This window comes from Hyla sarda, unplaced genomic scaffold, assembly GCF_029499605.1.
Source record: "Hyla sarda isolate aHylSar1 unplaced genomic scaffold, aHylSar1.hap1 scaffold_1173, whole genome shotgun sequence".
In the NCBI taxonomy this organism is placed as follows: Eukaryota; Metazoa; Chordata; class Amphibia; order Anura; family Hylidae; genus Hyla; species Hyla sarda.
The window spans coordinates 29,208-47,315 of NW_026607796.1; the positions used below are offsets into that span (position 1 = coordinate 29,208).

General features: G+C 44.9%; 1 protein-coding gene across 1 annotated transcript; it reads left to right on the forward strand.

Annotated features, from left to right (window-relative positions):
- Positions 1 to 10,873: 10,873 nt before the first annotated feature.
- On the forward strand, positions 10,874 to 11,688 carry LOC130302639 (gastrula zinc finger protein XlCGF71.1-like; the record flags this gene model as incomplete). The annotated part of the gene is made up of 1 exon (XM_056551722.1): positions 10,874 to 11,688. A coding segment is annotated over one exon (573 nt), but the record flags the coding sequence as incomplete, so codon positions are not given.
- Positions 11,689 to 18,108: the final 6,420 nt, after the last annotated feature.

Here is an 18,108-nt window from a genome sequence, read left to right on the forward strand (position 1 = left end):
ACTGGAGAGGTGACCCTGCTGGGACATTATACAATAATGGAGGGGTCTGGTGATGACTGGAGAGGTGACACTGCTGGGAATGCTGGGACATTATACAGTAATGGAGGGGTCTGGTGATGACTGGAGAGGTGACACTGCTGGGACATTATACAGTAATGGAGGGGTCTGGTGATGACTGGAGAGGTGACCCTGCTGGGACATTATACAGTAATGGAGGGGTCTGGTGATGACTGGAGAGGTGAAACTGCTGGGACATTATACAGTAATGGAGGGGTCTGGTGATGACTGGAGAGGTGACACTGCTGGGATATTATACAGTAATGGAGGGGTCTGGTGATGACTGGAGAGGTGACACTGCTGGGACATTATACAGTAATGGAGGGGTCTGGTGATGACTGGAGAGGTGACACTGCTAGGACATTATACAGTAATGGAGGGGTCTGGTGATGACTGGAGAGGTGACACTGCTGGGACATTATACAGTAATGGAGGGGTCTGGTGATGACTGGAGAGGTGACACTGCTGGGACATTATTTAGTAATGGAGGGGTCTGGTGATGACTGGAGAGGTGACACTGCTGGGAATGCTGGGACATTATACAGTAATGGAGGGGTCTGGTGATGACTGGAGAGGTGACACTGCTGGGACATTATACAGTAATGGAGGGGTCTGGTGATGACTGGAGAGGTGACACTGCTGGGAATGCTGGGACATTATACAGTAATGGAGGGGTCTGGTGATGACTGGAGAGGTGACACTGCTGGGACATTATACAGTAATGGAGGGGTCTGGTGATGACTGGAGAGGTGACCCTGCTGGGACATTAAACAGTAATGGAGGGGTCTGGTGATGACTGGAGAGGTGACATTGCTTGGACATTATACAGTAATGGAGGGGTCTGGTGATGACTGGAGAGGTGACACTGCTGGGAATGCTGGGACATTATACAGTAATGGAGGGGTCTGGTGATGACTGGAGAGGTGACACTGCTGGGAATGCTGGGACATTATACAGTAATGGAGGGGTCTGGTGATGACTGGAGAGGTGACACTGCTGGGAATGCTGGGACATTATACAGTAATGGAGGGGTCTGGTGATGACTGGAGAGGTGACACTGCTGGAAATGCTGGGACATTATACAGTAATGGAGGGGTCTGGTGATGACTGGAGAGGTGACCCTGCTGGGACATTATACAGTAATGGAGGGGTCTGGTGATGACTGGAGAGGTGACACTGCTGGCGCATTATACAGTAATGGAGGGGTCTGGTGATGACTGGAGAGGTGATACTGCTGGGACATTATACAGTAATGGAGGGGTCTGGTGATGACTGGAGAGGTGACCCTGCTGGGACATTATACAGTAATGGAGGGGTCTGGTGATGACTGGAGAGGTGACACTGCTGGGACGTTATACAGTAATGGAGGGGTCTGGTGATGACTGTAGAGGTGACCCTGCTGGGACATTATACAGTAATGGAGGGGTCTGGTGATGACTGGAGAGGTGACACTGCTGGGACATTATATAGTAATGGAGGGGTCTGGTGATGACTGGAGAGTTGACACTGCTGGGACATTATACAGTAATGGAGGGGTCTGGTGATGACTGGAGAGGTGACACTGCTGGGACATTATACAGTAATGGAGGGTCTGGTGATGACTGGAGAGGTGACACTGCTGGGAATGCTGGGACATTATACAGTAATGGAGGGGTCTGGTGATGACTGGAGAGGTGACCCTGCTGGGACATTATACAGTAATGGAGGGGTCTGGTGATGACTGGAGAGGTGACACTGCTGGGAATGCTGGGACATTATACAGTAATGGAGGGGTCTGGTGATGACTGGAGAGGTGACACTGCTGGGAATGCTGGGACATTATACAGTAATGGAGGGGTCTGGTGATGACTGGAGAGGTGACACTGCTGGGACATTATACAGTAATGGAGGGGTCTGGTGATGACTGGAGAGGTGACACTGCTGGGAATGCTGGGACATTATACAGTAACACCACTGGAGGGGTCGGGGTGATGTCTGTATCATTATGTGTCAGGTTCCTATAAGGTGTCAGGACGTGGCGGTCTATTTCTCCATGGAGGAGTGGGAGTATGTAGAAGGACACAAGGATCAGTACAAGGATCAGGTCATGATGGAGGATCAGCAGCCCCTCACATCACCAGGTAATAGACATGACTATATACACATGTCCTCTCATTATTTGTATGTAAAGAATGAATTCAGTCTCTGTATGTGTTCCCTACAGTCAGATCCAGTAAGAGAACAGCACCAGAGAGGTGTCCCCGTCCTCTTCTTCCACAGGATGATCAGGTAGATGGAGATATTCCCTATGATCTGTAGAAGGGCTGTGAAGCTCTTGTGGTCAGTCCCCTCATCCTCCATGACTCCTCATCTCCTGCTCATCTATAACATCCCACGTGACTTCTCCTACTGTCTGATGACTTTTACTATATTTCTTCCATATTTTATGAATCAGGGAGAAGATCTGAACAATATTAATGCTCCAGAGACAGATGTAAGCAGTGATGAGCAGTATAAGGAGAACATTTCTACAGGGAAAGATCTGATCTATATTAATGCTACAGACATAAAGGAAGAAGAGACAGACGTGAGCGGTGATGAGCAGTATAAGGAGGACATTCCTACAGGGAAAGATCTGATCTATATTAATGCTACAGACATAAAGGAAGAAGAAGAGACAGATTTGAGCGGTGATGAGCAGAATGAGAAGGAAATTCCTACAGGGAACTGCCCAGGTGAGTAGTAAAAGTCACAGATTCTGCTCAGTCACTGACTAATAATTTTATATGGAATTTTGTTTAAAGGGGTACTCCGATGGAAATTAATTATTTTAATCTACTGGTTCTCGAAATTTATTCAGTATTGTACATTACTTATATTTAAAAATCTTAATCATTCCAGTACTCATCAGCTGCTGTATGCTCCAGAGGGAGTTGTCTCTTTCTTTCCAGTCTGACCACACTGCTCTCTGCTGACACCTCTGTTCATGTCAGAAACTGGTCAGAGCAGGAGAGGTTCTCTATGAGGATTTGCTTCTGCTGTGGACAGTTCCTGACCTGGACAGAGGTGTCAGCAGAGAGAACTGTGGGGCCACAATCACATTACAGTCTTATCCAAAGTAACTTATAGAGAATCTGACCCCTTGTTCTCCACACTAAAGCCAATATACGGGGTTATAGTAGGGTAAACAGCTTTACAAAGAGGGGTCACTTACTCACATCCGTGTAGTATATGCAGAGTTCCGGCGCTGTAATCTTTAGCTGCATTGCTACGTTGCGAGAGATTGTTCTGTATTACAAACTGGAGAAATGTGAATTCCACGAAGGTCACAAACGTTTTCCACCCTGAAAGCTGCCGTCACCACAGCTCCCATCCTGGGTCACCACAACCCAGCTTTCCCGTTCATACGATGCGTCTGAGACAGAATAGGTGTCTCACCTTCCTACCCCAGAGAGACCATTTTATCCTTATAGCTTTATTACCAAGAATCTTTCCTCAGTGGCCATCATTTGTCCCTCAAGGAGTGGCCGCACTTGTCTGTGGGTACTACCGGACCTATTCTAATTCTTATGGATCACAAACACTTCATTTACCTCCCTGCGGCCAAATGTTTATCTCTAGGACAGGCTAGGTGGGCTCTCTTCTTCTTCTCCCCATTTTATTATGTGTCTCCTTTCTTCTTGGCACTAAGAACACTCAGGCCGGGTTCAAATGGCTGAAAATGTGCGGAATGAACACCCAGAAAACACGGGCGACATTCCGCAGATTTGAAGGATCCGATGGTCGTCTCATTTCTGAGCGGAATCTGCAGAAAGAATAAACAAGTCTATCTGGACTTTCCGTCGTGTGCACAGTGCAGCAGAATCTTATAGAAGTCGCCTCGACAGCACATATACTAAAATCTTATGGAAATCAAGCGGACTCTGCTGCAGCTTAGTGTCCGTGTGGAATATTCCTGCAGAATTCTGTGGTGTGAACATAACCTAAAGCTGATGCCCTGTCTCATACCAGTCATACCTGCTGACCGTATTCTAGCCCTATATGTAGTACTGTCACCTGCCTGTTGGGGGCCCCATTCTCACCGCTCTAAGCTCTGCTCCTGTTCTGATCTCTATAACTTTTATATTTTTCCACCTACGGATCTGTATTAGGGTTTATTGTTTGCGCCATGAGCTGTAGTTTTTTGTAGGTTTTTTCTCTGGGATTAATAAATAAATAGGTCGGGCAGACGAGGTGCGGCTATCTGGCTGCCCACTTGTTCCATATGGTTTGGGAATCTCCTCTGTAAGTTCCTGATACTGCTCATTCATACAGTGTACGGGTTTATCTATTGGAGCCTATAACTTGCCTGTTGGGTCTTCTAGGATGTGGAGCGGAGCCCTCTGCGATTGGCCAGAAAACTCATTGTTCAGTATTGGATTAGAGCCGCTCCTCCTACTGAGTTTTTGGACTAAATGGGTATCAAGCTTTTCTTCTCCTCGCCCCACAACCCACAATCTATTGTTACCATGGAACGTTTTAATCAGGTCTTGGAGTAATTTCTGCTCTTCTATATATCGGACCGGTTACCCTTGGGCGGAGTTTGTCTGTAACAACGCCGTGAATTCATCCTCGAGTATGATTCCGTTTCTGACTACAGTTTCCAACCCTCCTTATTAGTCTGAATTCTCCACCAGTAAACGTTCCGGCATTAGAAAACCATCTCCAGTAACCCCAGTCCACATGGGTATTATTCCAAGGATCGCTCTAGAGGTCCATGTAGCGGAAGCTCCAGAATGACTGTAAGACAATTAGTGACCCCCTCCTTGAAGATCCGGGAGAGGGTATGGTTGTCCACTCGAAACAAGATTTCCACCATAAAAATGGCTCCCCTGTATATTGGGCCCTACCGCGTACTTTGACAGGTTAAAGGGAATTCCAGGAAAAAAAAACAGGCCTTTTTTTTTTTCTTTCAAAGACCGCGCCCTGTTTGTCTCCACTTTGGATGTGGTTTTACAACTTGTCTCCATTCACTTCAATGGAACTGAGCTGCAGAACCACACCCAACCTGGAGACAGACAGGGAGAGGTCTTGGGAAAAAAAAAAGGCCTGTTTTTTTATTCCTGGAATGTTGCCTATGAACTTAACCTCGTGCCCTCCATACAGACTTCCAAGGTCATCCACATTTCATTCTTAACCCCTTAAGGACTGTTCCCTTTTTCACCTTAAGGACTCGGCCATTTTTTGCAATTCTGACCACTGTCACTTTAAACATTAATAACTCTGGAATGCTTTTACTTATCATTCTGATTCCGAGATTGTTTTTTCGTGACATATTCTACTTTATGTTAGTGGTAAAATTTTGTGGTAACTTGCATCCTTTCTTGGTGAAAAATCTCAAAATTTGATGAAAAATTAGAAAATTTTGCATTTTTCTAACTTTGAAGCTCTCTGCTTGTAAGGTAAATGGATATTCAAAATAATTTTGATGTCTACTTTATATTTGCATCATAAAATTGACAAGTTTTTACTTTTGGAAGACACCAGAGGCTTCAAAGTTCAGCAGCAATTTTCCAATTTTTCACAAAATTTTGAAACTCACTTTTTTTCAGGGACCAGTTCAGAAATACCCCACAAATGACCCCATTATAAAAACTGCACCCCCCAAAGTATTCAAAATGACATTCAGTCAGCGTTTTAACCCTTTAGGTGTTTCACAGGAATAGCAGCAAAGTGAAGGAGGTAAGGCAAGGGGTAAAAAGAAGAAAATTTTTACTTGTATTTGAAACCCAATTTCTCTCGAGTAAGCACATACCTCATATGTCTATGTAAATTGTTCAGCGGGCACAGTAGAGGGCTCAGAAGGGAAGGAGCGAAAAATGGTTTTTGGGGGGCATGTCACCTTTAGGAAGCCCCTATGGTGCCAGAACAGCAAAAAACCCACATGGCATACCATTTTGGAAACTAGACACCTCGGGGAACATAACAAGGGGTAAAGTGAACCTTAATACCCCACAGGTGATTCACGACTTTTGCATATGTAAAAAAAAAAAAAAAATAATTCCCTAAAATGCTTGGTTTCCCGAAAGTTTTACATTTTTAAAAAGGGTAATAGCAGAAAATACCCATTTGGCTTTTTGAAAGCAAATTTTGCTCTGGGGGCATGCCGCATTTAGGAAGCCCCTATGGTGCCAGAACAGCAAAAAAAAAAAACACATGGCATACCATTTTGGAAACTAGACCCCTCAGGGAACGTAACAAGGGGTAAAGTGAACCTTAATACCCCACAGGTGTTTCACGACTTTTGCATATGTAAAAACAAAAAAATGTTTTTTTACCTAAAATGCTTCTTTTCCCAAAAATTTTTCATTTTTAAAAAGGGTAAAGCAGAAAATTTGTAACACAATTTCTCCCGAGTACGGCGATACCCCATATGTGGCCCTAAACTGTTGCCTTGAAATACGACAGGGCTCCAAAGTGAGAGGGCCATGTGCATTTGAGGCCTAAATTAGGGATTGCATAGGGGTGGACATAGGGGTATTCTACGCCAGTGATTCCCAAACAGGGGGCCTCCAGCTGTTGTAAAACTCCCAGTATGCCTGGACAGTCAGTGGCTATCTGGTAATACTGGGAGTAGTTGTTTTGCAACAGCTGGAGGCTCCGTTTTGGAAACAGTGGCGTACCAGACGTTTTTCATTTTTATTGGGGAGGGGGGCTGTGTAGGGGTATGTGTATATGTAGTGTTTTTTTACTTTTTATTTTATTTTGTGTTAGTGTAGTGTAGTGTTTTTAGGGTACAGTCACACGGGCGGGGGTTCACAGTAGTTTCTCGCTGGCAGTTTGAGCTGCGGCAGAAAATTTGCCACAGCTCAAACTTGCAGCCGGATACTTACTGTAAACCTCCGCCCATGTGAGTGTACCCTGTACGTTCACATTGGCGGGGGAGAAACATCCAGCTGTTGCAAAACTACAACTCCCAGCATGTACGGTCTATCAGTGCATGCTGGGAGTTGTAGTTTTGCAACAGCTGGAGGCACACTGTTTGTGAAACACCGAGTTTGGTAACAAACTCAGTGTTTTGCAACTAGTGTGCCTTCAGCTGTTGCAAAAGCTACAACCCCAGCATGTACGGACAGCGGAAGGGCATGCTGGGTCTTGTAGTTATGCAACAGCTGGAGGCATACTACTTTGGCTGGGGATTGTAGTTATGTAACAGCTGGAGACACACTGGTTTGCTACTTAACTCAGTGTGCCTTCAGCTGTTGCAAAACTACAACTTTCAGCAGTCACCAACAGCCAACGGGCATGCTGGGAGTTGTAGTTATGCAACCAGCAGATGCACCACTACAACTCCCAGCATGCACTTTAGCTGTTTGTGCAAGCTGGGAGTTGTAGTTACACAACAGCTGAAGGTACACTTTTCCATAGAAAAAATGTGCCTCCAGCTGTTGCAAAACTATAAGTCCCAGCATGCCCATAAGGGCATGCTGGGAGTTGTGGTGGTCTGCCTCCTGCTGTTGCATAACTACAGCTCCCAGCATGCCCTTTTTGCATGCTGGGAGCTGTTGCTAAGCAACAGCAGGAGGCTGTCACTCACCTCCAACGATCCACACTGCAGGTCAGTCCCTCGCCGCCGCCGTCGCTCCTGGGGCCCCGATCCCAACATTCACGCCGGGGATCGGGGGCCCCAGCTCCCGGTGTGCACGTCCCGCACCCGCTCACATCCTCTGGAAGAGGGGCGGAGCGGGTTGCGGGAGTGACACCCGCAGCAGGCGCCCTGATTGGTCGGCCGGGAAACCGGCCGACGAATCAGGGCGATCGTGAGGTTGCACCAGTGCCACCTCACCCCTGCTGGCTCTGGCTGTTCGGGGCCGTCTCTGATGGCCATCGCCGACATGGGGGGACATAATGACCCCCCTTGGTGATATGCTGGGATGCCTGCTGAACGATTTCAGCAGCGGCGGGGGGGCCGGGAATGGACAGGACGTACTCAAACATCCTGAGTCCTTAAGGACTCGGAAAAGGGTCCGTTTGGGTACGTCCTTTGTCCTTAAGGGGTTAAAGTTGTTGTTATGCAATCTCTACACCTCACTACACCTTGCCGGGGTGGGATTATGAGGTCTGCAGTATCCTTGACTCCCATATGTCCAGGGGCGGCCTCCAGTATCTAATCCTCTGGAAAGGCTATGGAGCAGAGGAACGGTCCTGGGTTCCAGCTACAGATGTACGCGCTCCTGCCTTTCTCTGTGTCTTTCATGCTTAAAGGGGTAAATCAACTGGTGCTAAAAAGTTTAACAGATTTGTAAATTACTTCTATTTAAAAATCTTAATCCTTCCAGCACTTATCAGCCTCTGTATACTACAGAGGAAGTTCTTTTCATTTTGAATTTCTTTTCTGTCTGAAACAGTGCTCTGTATACTGCTGCTATCTCTATGGGATCAGGATATATAGTAGTTATACACCTCCCCCACAGCTCTATCTGTATACTGCTGCTATCTCTATGGGATCAGGATATATAGTAGTTATACACCTCCCCCACAGCTCTATCTGTATACTGCTGCTATCTCTATGGGATCAGGATATATAGTAGTTATACACCTCCCCCACAGCTCTATCTGTATACTGCTGCTATCTCTATGGGATCAGGATATATAGTAGTTATACATCTCCCCTCCAGCTCTATCTGTATACTGCTGCTGCTATCTCTATGGGATCAAGATATATAGTAGTTATACACCTCCCCTCCAGCTCTATCTGTATACTGCTGCTATCTCTATGGGATCAGGATATATAGTAGTTATACACCTCCCCTCCAGCTCAGTCTGTATACTACTGCTGCTATCTCTATGTTATCAGGATATAAAGTAGTTATATACCTCCCCTCCAGCTTTATCTGTATACTGCTGCTGCTATCTCTATGGGATCGGGATATATAGTAATTATACACCTCCCCTCCAGCTCTATCTGAATACTGTTGCTATCTGTATGGGATCAGGATATATAGTAGCTATACACCTCCCCTCCAGCTCTATCTGTATACTGCTGCTATATCCATGGGATCAGGATACATGGCAGTTATACACCTCTCCTCCAGCTCTATCTGTATACTGCTGCTATCTCTATGGGATCAGGATATATAGTAGATGTACACCTCTCCTCCAGCTCTATCTGTATACTGCTGCTATCTCTATGGGATCAGGATATATAGTAGATATATGCCTCCTCTCCAGCTCAATCTGTATACTGCTGCTGTTATCTCTATGGGATCAGGATATATAGTAGTTATACACCTTCCCTAAGGCTGTGTCCATACATTGTATATTTGCCATGATTTTTCAAATTTGGCTATTACCATAGTTGCGCAAATTGCAGAAAAACCATGTAACCATGGAAACGTGTGAACGAATCCGAAGACTTAAAATCTACAGAAAACAACTAAATTGTAAATATAGGTAAAGTTTTGCCTCAATACTGCAATATTTTTCAAAAAAACCCTCACCTTGAATAAGAAAGTGCCCTGATAAGTTCCATAAGGTATGGGGGGGGGGGCCCGGTGTGGTTCTCCCTCGGCTTTCACCTCTTTTCTGTCCGCCGCACTCTTGGCTCCTCCTTTTAATCTTTTCCTCTTGTCTGTGGGCGGAGTACCCCTTTAAGGTTCCCGGTTTAGGTTGTATTGTGTCTGTAGTCAGTGACTGTGTTATGCAGCTGTCCTCACTCTGTATACATCATGCTGTGCTGAATGGGATTTTGTCATAGACTTCCATGGTCTGTACTTACACTGTTTGCTTTTTGTTGTCATTGTTTAAAAAAAGTAGTAAAGTGTAACCAAAACTATGCAAATTAGATATCGCTGTGATCGTATGGACCGGACTTATATTTTAATGGACATTTAATACAATGTAAGATCAGTCCCACAGAAAACAAGCTCTAAAATGCAATGTAGATGGAAAAATAAGAGAGTTATGGCTATGAGGAGGAAAAAATGAAAACACAATTTCCTGGGTTGTTAAGGGGTTAAAGGGGTATTCCAGGATTTTTTTTTACTATGATACAGGGGCTGTAAAGTTAGTGTAGTCCATTATATAGTGTCTGTACCTGTGTGTGACGGTTTTCTCACAATTCTTCTGTGATTTTCTCCCCAATATTTATTTTCACCAGCATACAAAATGACTGTTGTCTCAGATTTTTCCCAGGTTTCCCAGACCTGACATCACTAGTCACCTGATGACAGGGAGCCTGTCTGTTTCAATGGGTGGAGAGATCGCTTGGTGGGAGAGAGATCAATGTACAACTAATGCCACAGCTGTAGGCACCCTGATTGAAGAACACAGGTCTTTTGAATGGGTGCAGCTCATTTATGTTTCAATGGGTTGGGGTGGGTGATGTGTGGGAGGGAGGAAAATGGAATTATGGGATTTGTAGGCAAAGAAGGAAACTCAAACAGGAAATACCAGTTCACAAAAAGCTAGCCACAGTGTTATGTAATCTCACAACATAGCCATATAGCCCCAAAACAAGTGCAGATCCTTCCTAAGCATGTCCATTACTGTCAGACAGGTACCTACTAAAATCACCTTATGCTGGAGAACCCCTTTAATACTGATAATAAAATCTGTGTTATTCTCTGCAGATTCTTGTAGCAGGAGATCAGAGGAGAATCTTATATCTTCAGATTATAAAGCAGATGATGATATCACACAAGATACATATGAAGAACATTCCATTATCCCAGATACACCCTCAGCCCTTCACAGCCAAGATCTGTCATCTCATCCTTATATACAGGTCCTGTCTTCTCAGTCATCACAGGATGTTCACCAAAATAAAGGTCACAGAAGGAATGATGGACATCAACGAGCTCATACAGGAAAGAAACCATATTCATGCTCAGAATGTGGGAAATGTTTTAGTTTTAAATCAGGTCTTGTTACACATCAAAGAACTCACACAGGAGAGAAGCCATTTTCATGTTCAGAATGTGGGAAATGTTTTAATCAGAAATCAATTCTTGTTGTACATAAAAGAACTCACACAGGAGAGAAGCCCTTTTCATGTTCAGAATGTGGGAAATGTTTTACTTTTCAATCAAGTCTTGTTAAACATCAAAGAACTCATACAGGAGAGAAGCCATTTTCATGTTTAGAATGTGGAAAATGTTTTGCTCAGAAATCAGATCTTGTTAAACATCAAAGAACTCACACAGGGAAGAAGCCATTTTCATGTTCAAAATGTGGGAAATGTTTTACTCAGAAACCACATCTTGTTGTACATCAAATAACTCACACAGGAGAGAAGCCATTTTCATGTTCAAAATGTGGGAAATGTTTTACACAGAAGTCAAGTCTTCATCAGCATCAAAGAAAAGAACTCACACAGGGGAGAAGTCAATTCAGAGGAATAATTGATGCAGATAACACATCTATATATTAACCATGTACATAGGATAGTTGACAGTAATATATATATATATCATTTCCAAACTTGTTACCAATTTTTAAGAAGTTCTCTATATTATATGATTTATTATTCTTATATCCATCTCCGCACACTGGACTTATAATAAATGTAATATTGTCCCTGACGTTGTATATAGGGAATGTAACGCGTCAGTGTTGTCCCCGCCCCCTTCTCATTATGATTATAGAGACTTTAATTCAAGGCATCAGACAGGATCCGCGCGTCTCCCTTGAAGATCGTCTCTTCTGAACATAAGACGCTGCAGATACTTTTATTTATCACAAACCCTAGACCAGCGTTTCCCGTCTTGACGTCTATTTTCGCTCTCAGATCATAAAATCCATTTTTCTATATGAGAAGTCGTCAATATGTCAGCGTCCCCCGGGTTCAGTAAACATCGGTGTAATTCTTTTCCTTTTCTTTGTCCTCCCCGGGGTATAAAATCCCTAGAGATCTGATCACATCTGGTACAAGATCTCTTTACTTCACACTTTGCGCCATTATTACACGGATTGAAGACCCAGTTACACGCTCGTAAATTCCCATATATGTCGCGGATTGGAAGGAAAAAGGTTCTTTATTCTTTTACATAAACAATTGCATAACAAATACAAAGTAATAAAGTTTACCTCTTCAAGAAGTTGCTCAAAATTCTAACAATGTTTCTCATATTTAAAGGAGTACTCCGGCGCGCACTTTTCTTATTTTATCCCGTCCGGGCTGCAAAATAAAAGAAAACGCACTTTCTCTTACCTGCCAACGCGCCCCCGGTGCTCCGGTACACTCCGGTACAGGTGTTCGGTCCCCGGGCTGTATTCTTCTTACTTCCTGTTAGCCCGGCACGTCACACGGAGCTTCAGCCTATCACCGGCCGCAGAGATGTCCCGCCTCGGGGCCATTATGTGAAATTTTTAGCTCAGTGTAAAGACGTGAATCCATTGTTCCTCACTAAAAGTCTTCCCTAAATCCTGTTCCCACTTCTTACAGCAATCAGGGAGTCCAGGATTAGGTAACAAGGTATTAGAAGCTTTTCATACTCCCTTAGTAGATAAACATGGGGTAAAATGACTATATAATGACTTGGATCTGAAAAGTGACATGTTTAGAGATGAGACATAGGGGGAGATTTATCATGGCTTTTAGAGCATGTTTTTGTCTATGTTTTGGCGCAGTTCAGGCGCAAGCAGCATATTTTGAGACTTTTCTGCGCCTTTTGATATAGACAGTTTTACTCTTTTTTTCCGACCCGTAGAACTTTTTCTTTCTGACCCTGCAGTGGTCACGTATTTATCATTTGCGACTTATGTCAAAAGTCGCTATTTTGTGCGTAAAGGTACATTTTTAGGCGCAAAGCTAGACCACCTACCAGTAGGTGTGAAATAATTTCTACCTTCCACAATTCAACCTTTAACCCCTTCCCACAGAATCCCTTCTATAGATGGTGAATTGCGCAGGTCCTTCACGCATTCTGCTGTCTATAGACGGCATTCAGTTAACCCGGCGATGCGCGACATCGCACGGGTTAACTGACAGAAGTCCCGCTGTTACCAGCCCGATAACTTATACCGATATTCTGGTAGAAGTTTTGGGCTATTTCTCCCCCCTCCCCCCTCAGAAGCCGCTGCAGATCAATGATTTAAAGCTGGCGCTTTAAATCAATGAACTGCAGGGGCTTTAGTGGGGCCAGAGACCGCCGCCGCCCGCTTCTCTCCCCCTGCCTGTCCTGGGGTCCTCCCAAGTCCAACCGCCGCTGCTGCCCCATTGCCTCCCCCATCCCGGGTTTTATAATTACCTGTTCCCGGGGTCCGCGCTACTTCTGGCTCCGGCGGCGTCCTGAGCTGTCACTGTGCGCACTGACGGTAACGTTGCGTTGATGACATCACTCGTCATTGCGCAGCGCACAGGACGCCGCAGGAGCCAGAACATGGCCCAGCAGATGTCCCCAATCTGGTCTCCAATCTGGTCCCCAATCTGTTCTCCTCCAGTTGTTGCAAAATGACAACTCCCAGCATGCCCCTCGGCTGTCTGGGCATGCTGGGAGTTGTAGTTTTGCAACAACTGGAGGCACACTGTCTGGGAAACATCATCTGTTTTCCAACTCCCAACCCATGTGCCTCCAGCTGTTGCAAAACTATAACTCCCAGCATGCACTGACAGACCATGCATGCTGGGAGTTTTAGTTTTGCAACAGCTGGAGGCACATGTCTTGAGTTATGTAACAAACTCTGTTTTGCAACCAGTGTGCCCCAGGTGATTCATAACTACAACCCCCAGCATGCACGGACAGCCAAAGGGCATGCTGAAAGTTATAGTATTGAGCCTCCAGCTATTGCGTAACTACAAGTCTCAGCATGCCCTTCTGTCACTGCATGCTGAGAATTGTAGTTTTGCAGCAGCTGGAGGTTTGCCCGACTATGCGCTGACAAGTAATTGCCAGTCCATGGCCAGTATTTGTCTGCGCTTTCGCATGCCAACGCTCACCCCGTGGCGTACCCCTATAGGTACATGTACATTGGGAACCCAGGCCTCTGGTTGTTGGTCTGACTCTTTTTTAGAAAAGGTGTTTAGACAGGAGAGCTGCACCTTATCCATCATTACTCCTGCGCATTATTGATGAATAAGGGGAACGCTAGTCAAAGAATAGACAAAAAAATGGTGGAAATGTGATCTAACACAGACATTTCTTGATAAATCTCCCCCTATGTATAGTTTATATTTGCATCATAAAATTGAGATGTTTTTACTTTTGGACGACATCAGAGGCTTCAAAGTTCAGCAGCAATTTTTCACAAAATTTTCAAAATTCAAATTCTTCAGACACCAGTTCAGGTTTGAAGTGGATTTGAAGGGTCTTCATATTAGAAATACCCCATAAATGACCCCATTATAAAAACTGCACCCCTCAAAGTATTCAAGATGACATTCAGTAAGTGTGTTAACCCTTTAGGTGTTTCACAGGAATAGCAGCAAAGTGAAGCTGAAAATTCTAAATCTTCATTTTTTACACTCGCATGTTCTTGTAGACCCAATTGTTCAATTTTTACAAGGGGTAAAAAAGAGAGAAATCTTCCTAAAATGTGTAATGTGTAAGGAAATACCTCATATGTGGATGTAAAGTGTTCGGCGGGCGCAGTAGAGGGCTCAGAAGGGAAGGAGCAACAATGGGATTTTGAAGAGCCAGTTTTGCTGAAATGATTTTTGGGGGGCATGTCGCATTTAGGAAGCCCCTATGGTGCCAGAACAGCAAAAAAAAAAAAAAAAACACATGGCATACTATTTTGGAAACTAGACCCCTCAAGGCACGTAACAAGCAGTACAGTGAGCCTTAACACCCCACAGGTGTTTGATAAATGTTCATTAAAATGGGATGTGAAAAGGAAAAATTAGATTTTTTACACTAAAATGCTGGGGTTACCCCAAATTTTTCACAAGTGGTAATAGGAAAAAATGTCCCCCACAATTTGTAAATACATTTCTTTGGAGTACGGAAATACTTCATATTTGGATGTTAGCAGATCAGCGGGTGCACACCAGGTCTCAGAACAGCAGGAGCACCATTCGGCTTTGGGAGAATTTTTTCAGGGGCCTTGAGCGTTTACAGAGCTACCATGTAGCCAGAACAGCGGGATCCCCGCTCAAGCGCCATCATTTTGGAAACTTCACCCCTCAGGGAACGTAACAAGGGGTACAGTGAGTATTTACACTTCACTGGTGTTTTGAACAGTGGGCCGTAAAATGACAAAATAGGTTTTTTTTTCACAAAAATGCTGTTGTTACCCCAAATTTTTCATTTGCACAAGGGGTAATAGGAGAAAATTCCCCCAAATGTTGTAACCCCATTGCTTCTGAGTATGGAAATACCCCATATGTGGGTGTCATAGAGGCTCAAGAGTCATAGAGCTATGTTTGCATTAGAGACCTATGGCATATCAGTAGTTCACGGTTACATATATTCAGAGGAAAATAACAAAAAGGAAACACCCACATGTGACCCTATTACACACAGTACACCCCCTGGAAAAGGTGTATAGGGGGGAACTAGACGGGTGTTCCCTAAATTTATTTTCCAGGAATGGATGAAGTGTACTATGGGGGGGAATGAAAATGATAATTTTTACTACTGATGTGCTAATTATATTCCCAGAATGATGACCCAGAGTATAGCCAAAAGTAAAAATGATGCCCGCCCCAAACCCTATGCGCTGAATCATCATTCTGGGAATGTGATATGTGTGGCCGTCCCTATTCTGTTACCTCAAATGTGCACCCCGCTCAGGTGGGGAGAGAGTGCTGCACATTTGAGGCAACAAAGAAAAAAAAGACCCCGATGCTAGTGACTCGGTGACACATGACCCATTTTTGCAAAAAATACCCCCAGAGGTCTTAACAGTTTTTTTTAATGAGATTTTTTTTTTTATGGGCAATTTAGTGGTTTATGGGGTTAAAATTTGGAATGTACTCGACTTGGCACATTTGGGTCAAATTATGGAAAATTAAAATGAAAAGGGAAAATGTAGTGCTCCATGGAAGTGTGATACTCCCTGAAGCATTCCTTAATGCAGAGGCCCGGATGACCAGGGCAAGTGTCACATTGAGTTGTGGTGTCCTTCTGTATCCCCCTCTTGTCCTTCCATATCCCCCTCTTATCCTTCCGTATCCCCCTCTTGTCCTTCCGTATCCCCCTCTTGTGCTTCCATATCCCCTCTTGTCCTTCCGTATCCTCCTCTTGTCCTTCCGTATCCCCCTCCTGTCCTTCCGTATCCCCCTCTTGTCCTTCCGTATCCCCCTCTTGTGACACACTCTGCATTTTTTCTGGGATTGTCCCTTATTTCCAGTGTGGGGTACATCACCTGGAAAGTGCTGGCCTGGGATGATCCTGGCACCTATATTTCCAGTTCATCAGGAACTCCGGCCTGCTCTTTCCCGGTCGCCTGACTTCTTCTTGGAACTGGAGGAATGTCCCTGTGTTGCCAGCGCACTGGGACAGTACAAAAGAGTTATACATGGCCACCTGTACCATGTAGAGCACAACTTTTTTGTACCATACACGTGTTTTCTGCATGGAGTTCTATGGCTTGAGGACTTGATCAGAGAGATCAACTCCCCCCCCCCCCATATACTGATTGTGACATGGATTTTATCGGTGTTCTTGTAGCTATCTTACTCCCAGCCAAATCCGCATACAGAATCTATATACCGAAGTATACCAAAGTAAATCAAACGGAGCCATTGTCAGTTTCAAATGCTTCTGTGTTCTGTGTGCTCGTCACTGAGCTTTATTTCAAATCGTTCAAGCTTATATTACCTTTGTAATTAACATAAGTTCCCACCCCCCTACTATGCCTTTCCTGAACAGTTTGGCGGGCTTATTTCTTCTGATTCTCCACACGATGGGAGGGGTGAGACAGGAGAGAGCAGATGTGGAAGTAGCATTGTCCTTGTGGCCAGCAGCTTCCTCTACACGATGGTGGGGGCAAGATGGGAGAGAGCAGATGGGGGAGAGGTGGACAAGTAACAGAGAAGCATGGCCTCATCCTAAATGGGCATTTTACATATACAGTATATAAAATTTATATATACACACATATACATCTATCACAATTGTAGTCCAGAATACAATCGGACTTGAGGGCCGGTGTTGTGGTACCTCGCAAAGGGACAGGTGAGCTGCCGTTACCATGAATTATGGTCAGCAAAAGGACATTCCTCTTATCCTTATACGTGACCAGTGACAGGTTTTCATGGGTAAGGGCACGGGACTCACCCTTGGGCATAGGTGTCTGTACAAAATGTAGAGGGAGGCCTCTCTGGTTCTTCCGCACGGTCCCAAAAGCGGACGTGGATCTGGCGGCGAGGGATGTGAACTGAGGGATGCTGGTATAAAAGTTGTCCCCGTACACGTGATAACCCTTATCCAGCAATGGGTGCACAAGGTCGCACACAAGCTTCCCGCTAACACCCAGAGTGGGGGGGACATTCTGGGGGTTCAATATGGGAATCCCTTCCCTTATATACTCTAAACTTGTAAGTGTACCCGGAGATACTCTCACAAAGTTTGTAGAGCTTCACGCCATACTGTGCCTGCTTCGAGGGAACATACTGGCGGAAGATGAGTCTCCCCTTAAAACTGACAAGAGACTCATCTACCGAGAGCTCCCTGAGGGGTACGTAGGCCTCCCAATATTTGGCCCCAAAGTGATCTATGACCGGTCTCACTTTGCTGGTCATAGTCAGGATCACCTCAGGGGGGACATGCCGCATTATCAGTGTAATACAGGCATTTCTGAATGCCGAATGGCCTCAAACCGTCCTCGTGCCATGGCCATAGCGTAGAGTGGGGTCTGGTAGAGGATGTCTATGTTTTTTTTGACTAGGCCCATATGCAGCACGAGGCCCCAAAATGTCCTCATTTCGGGTGCATTAATGGCGTACCATTCATTGGGCCTGGCCAAAAGCGAATCAGGGTGGTGGGCAATGAAATGTTGGGTGTACAAGTTTGTTTGCTCCACCATTAGATTGACAAAGTCGTCACTGAAATAAAAACTAAAATAGTCTATTTCAGTGTATCCGGCCGTGTCAATCCGGATTCCTGAGTCGCCAACAAACTCAGGAATCTGTGGCTGATATCCCTCTGG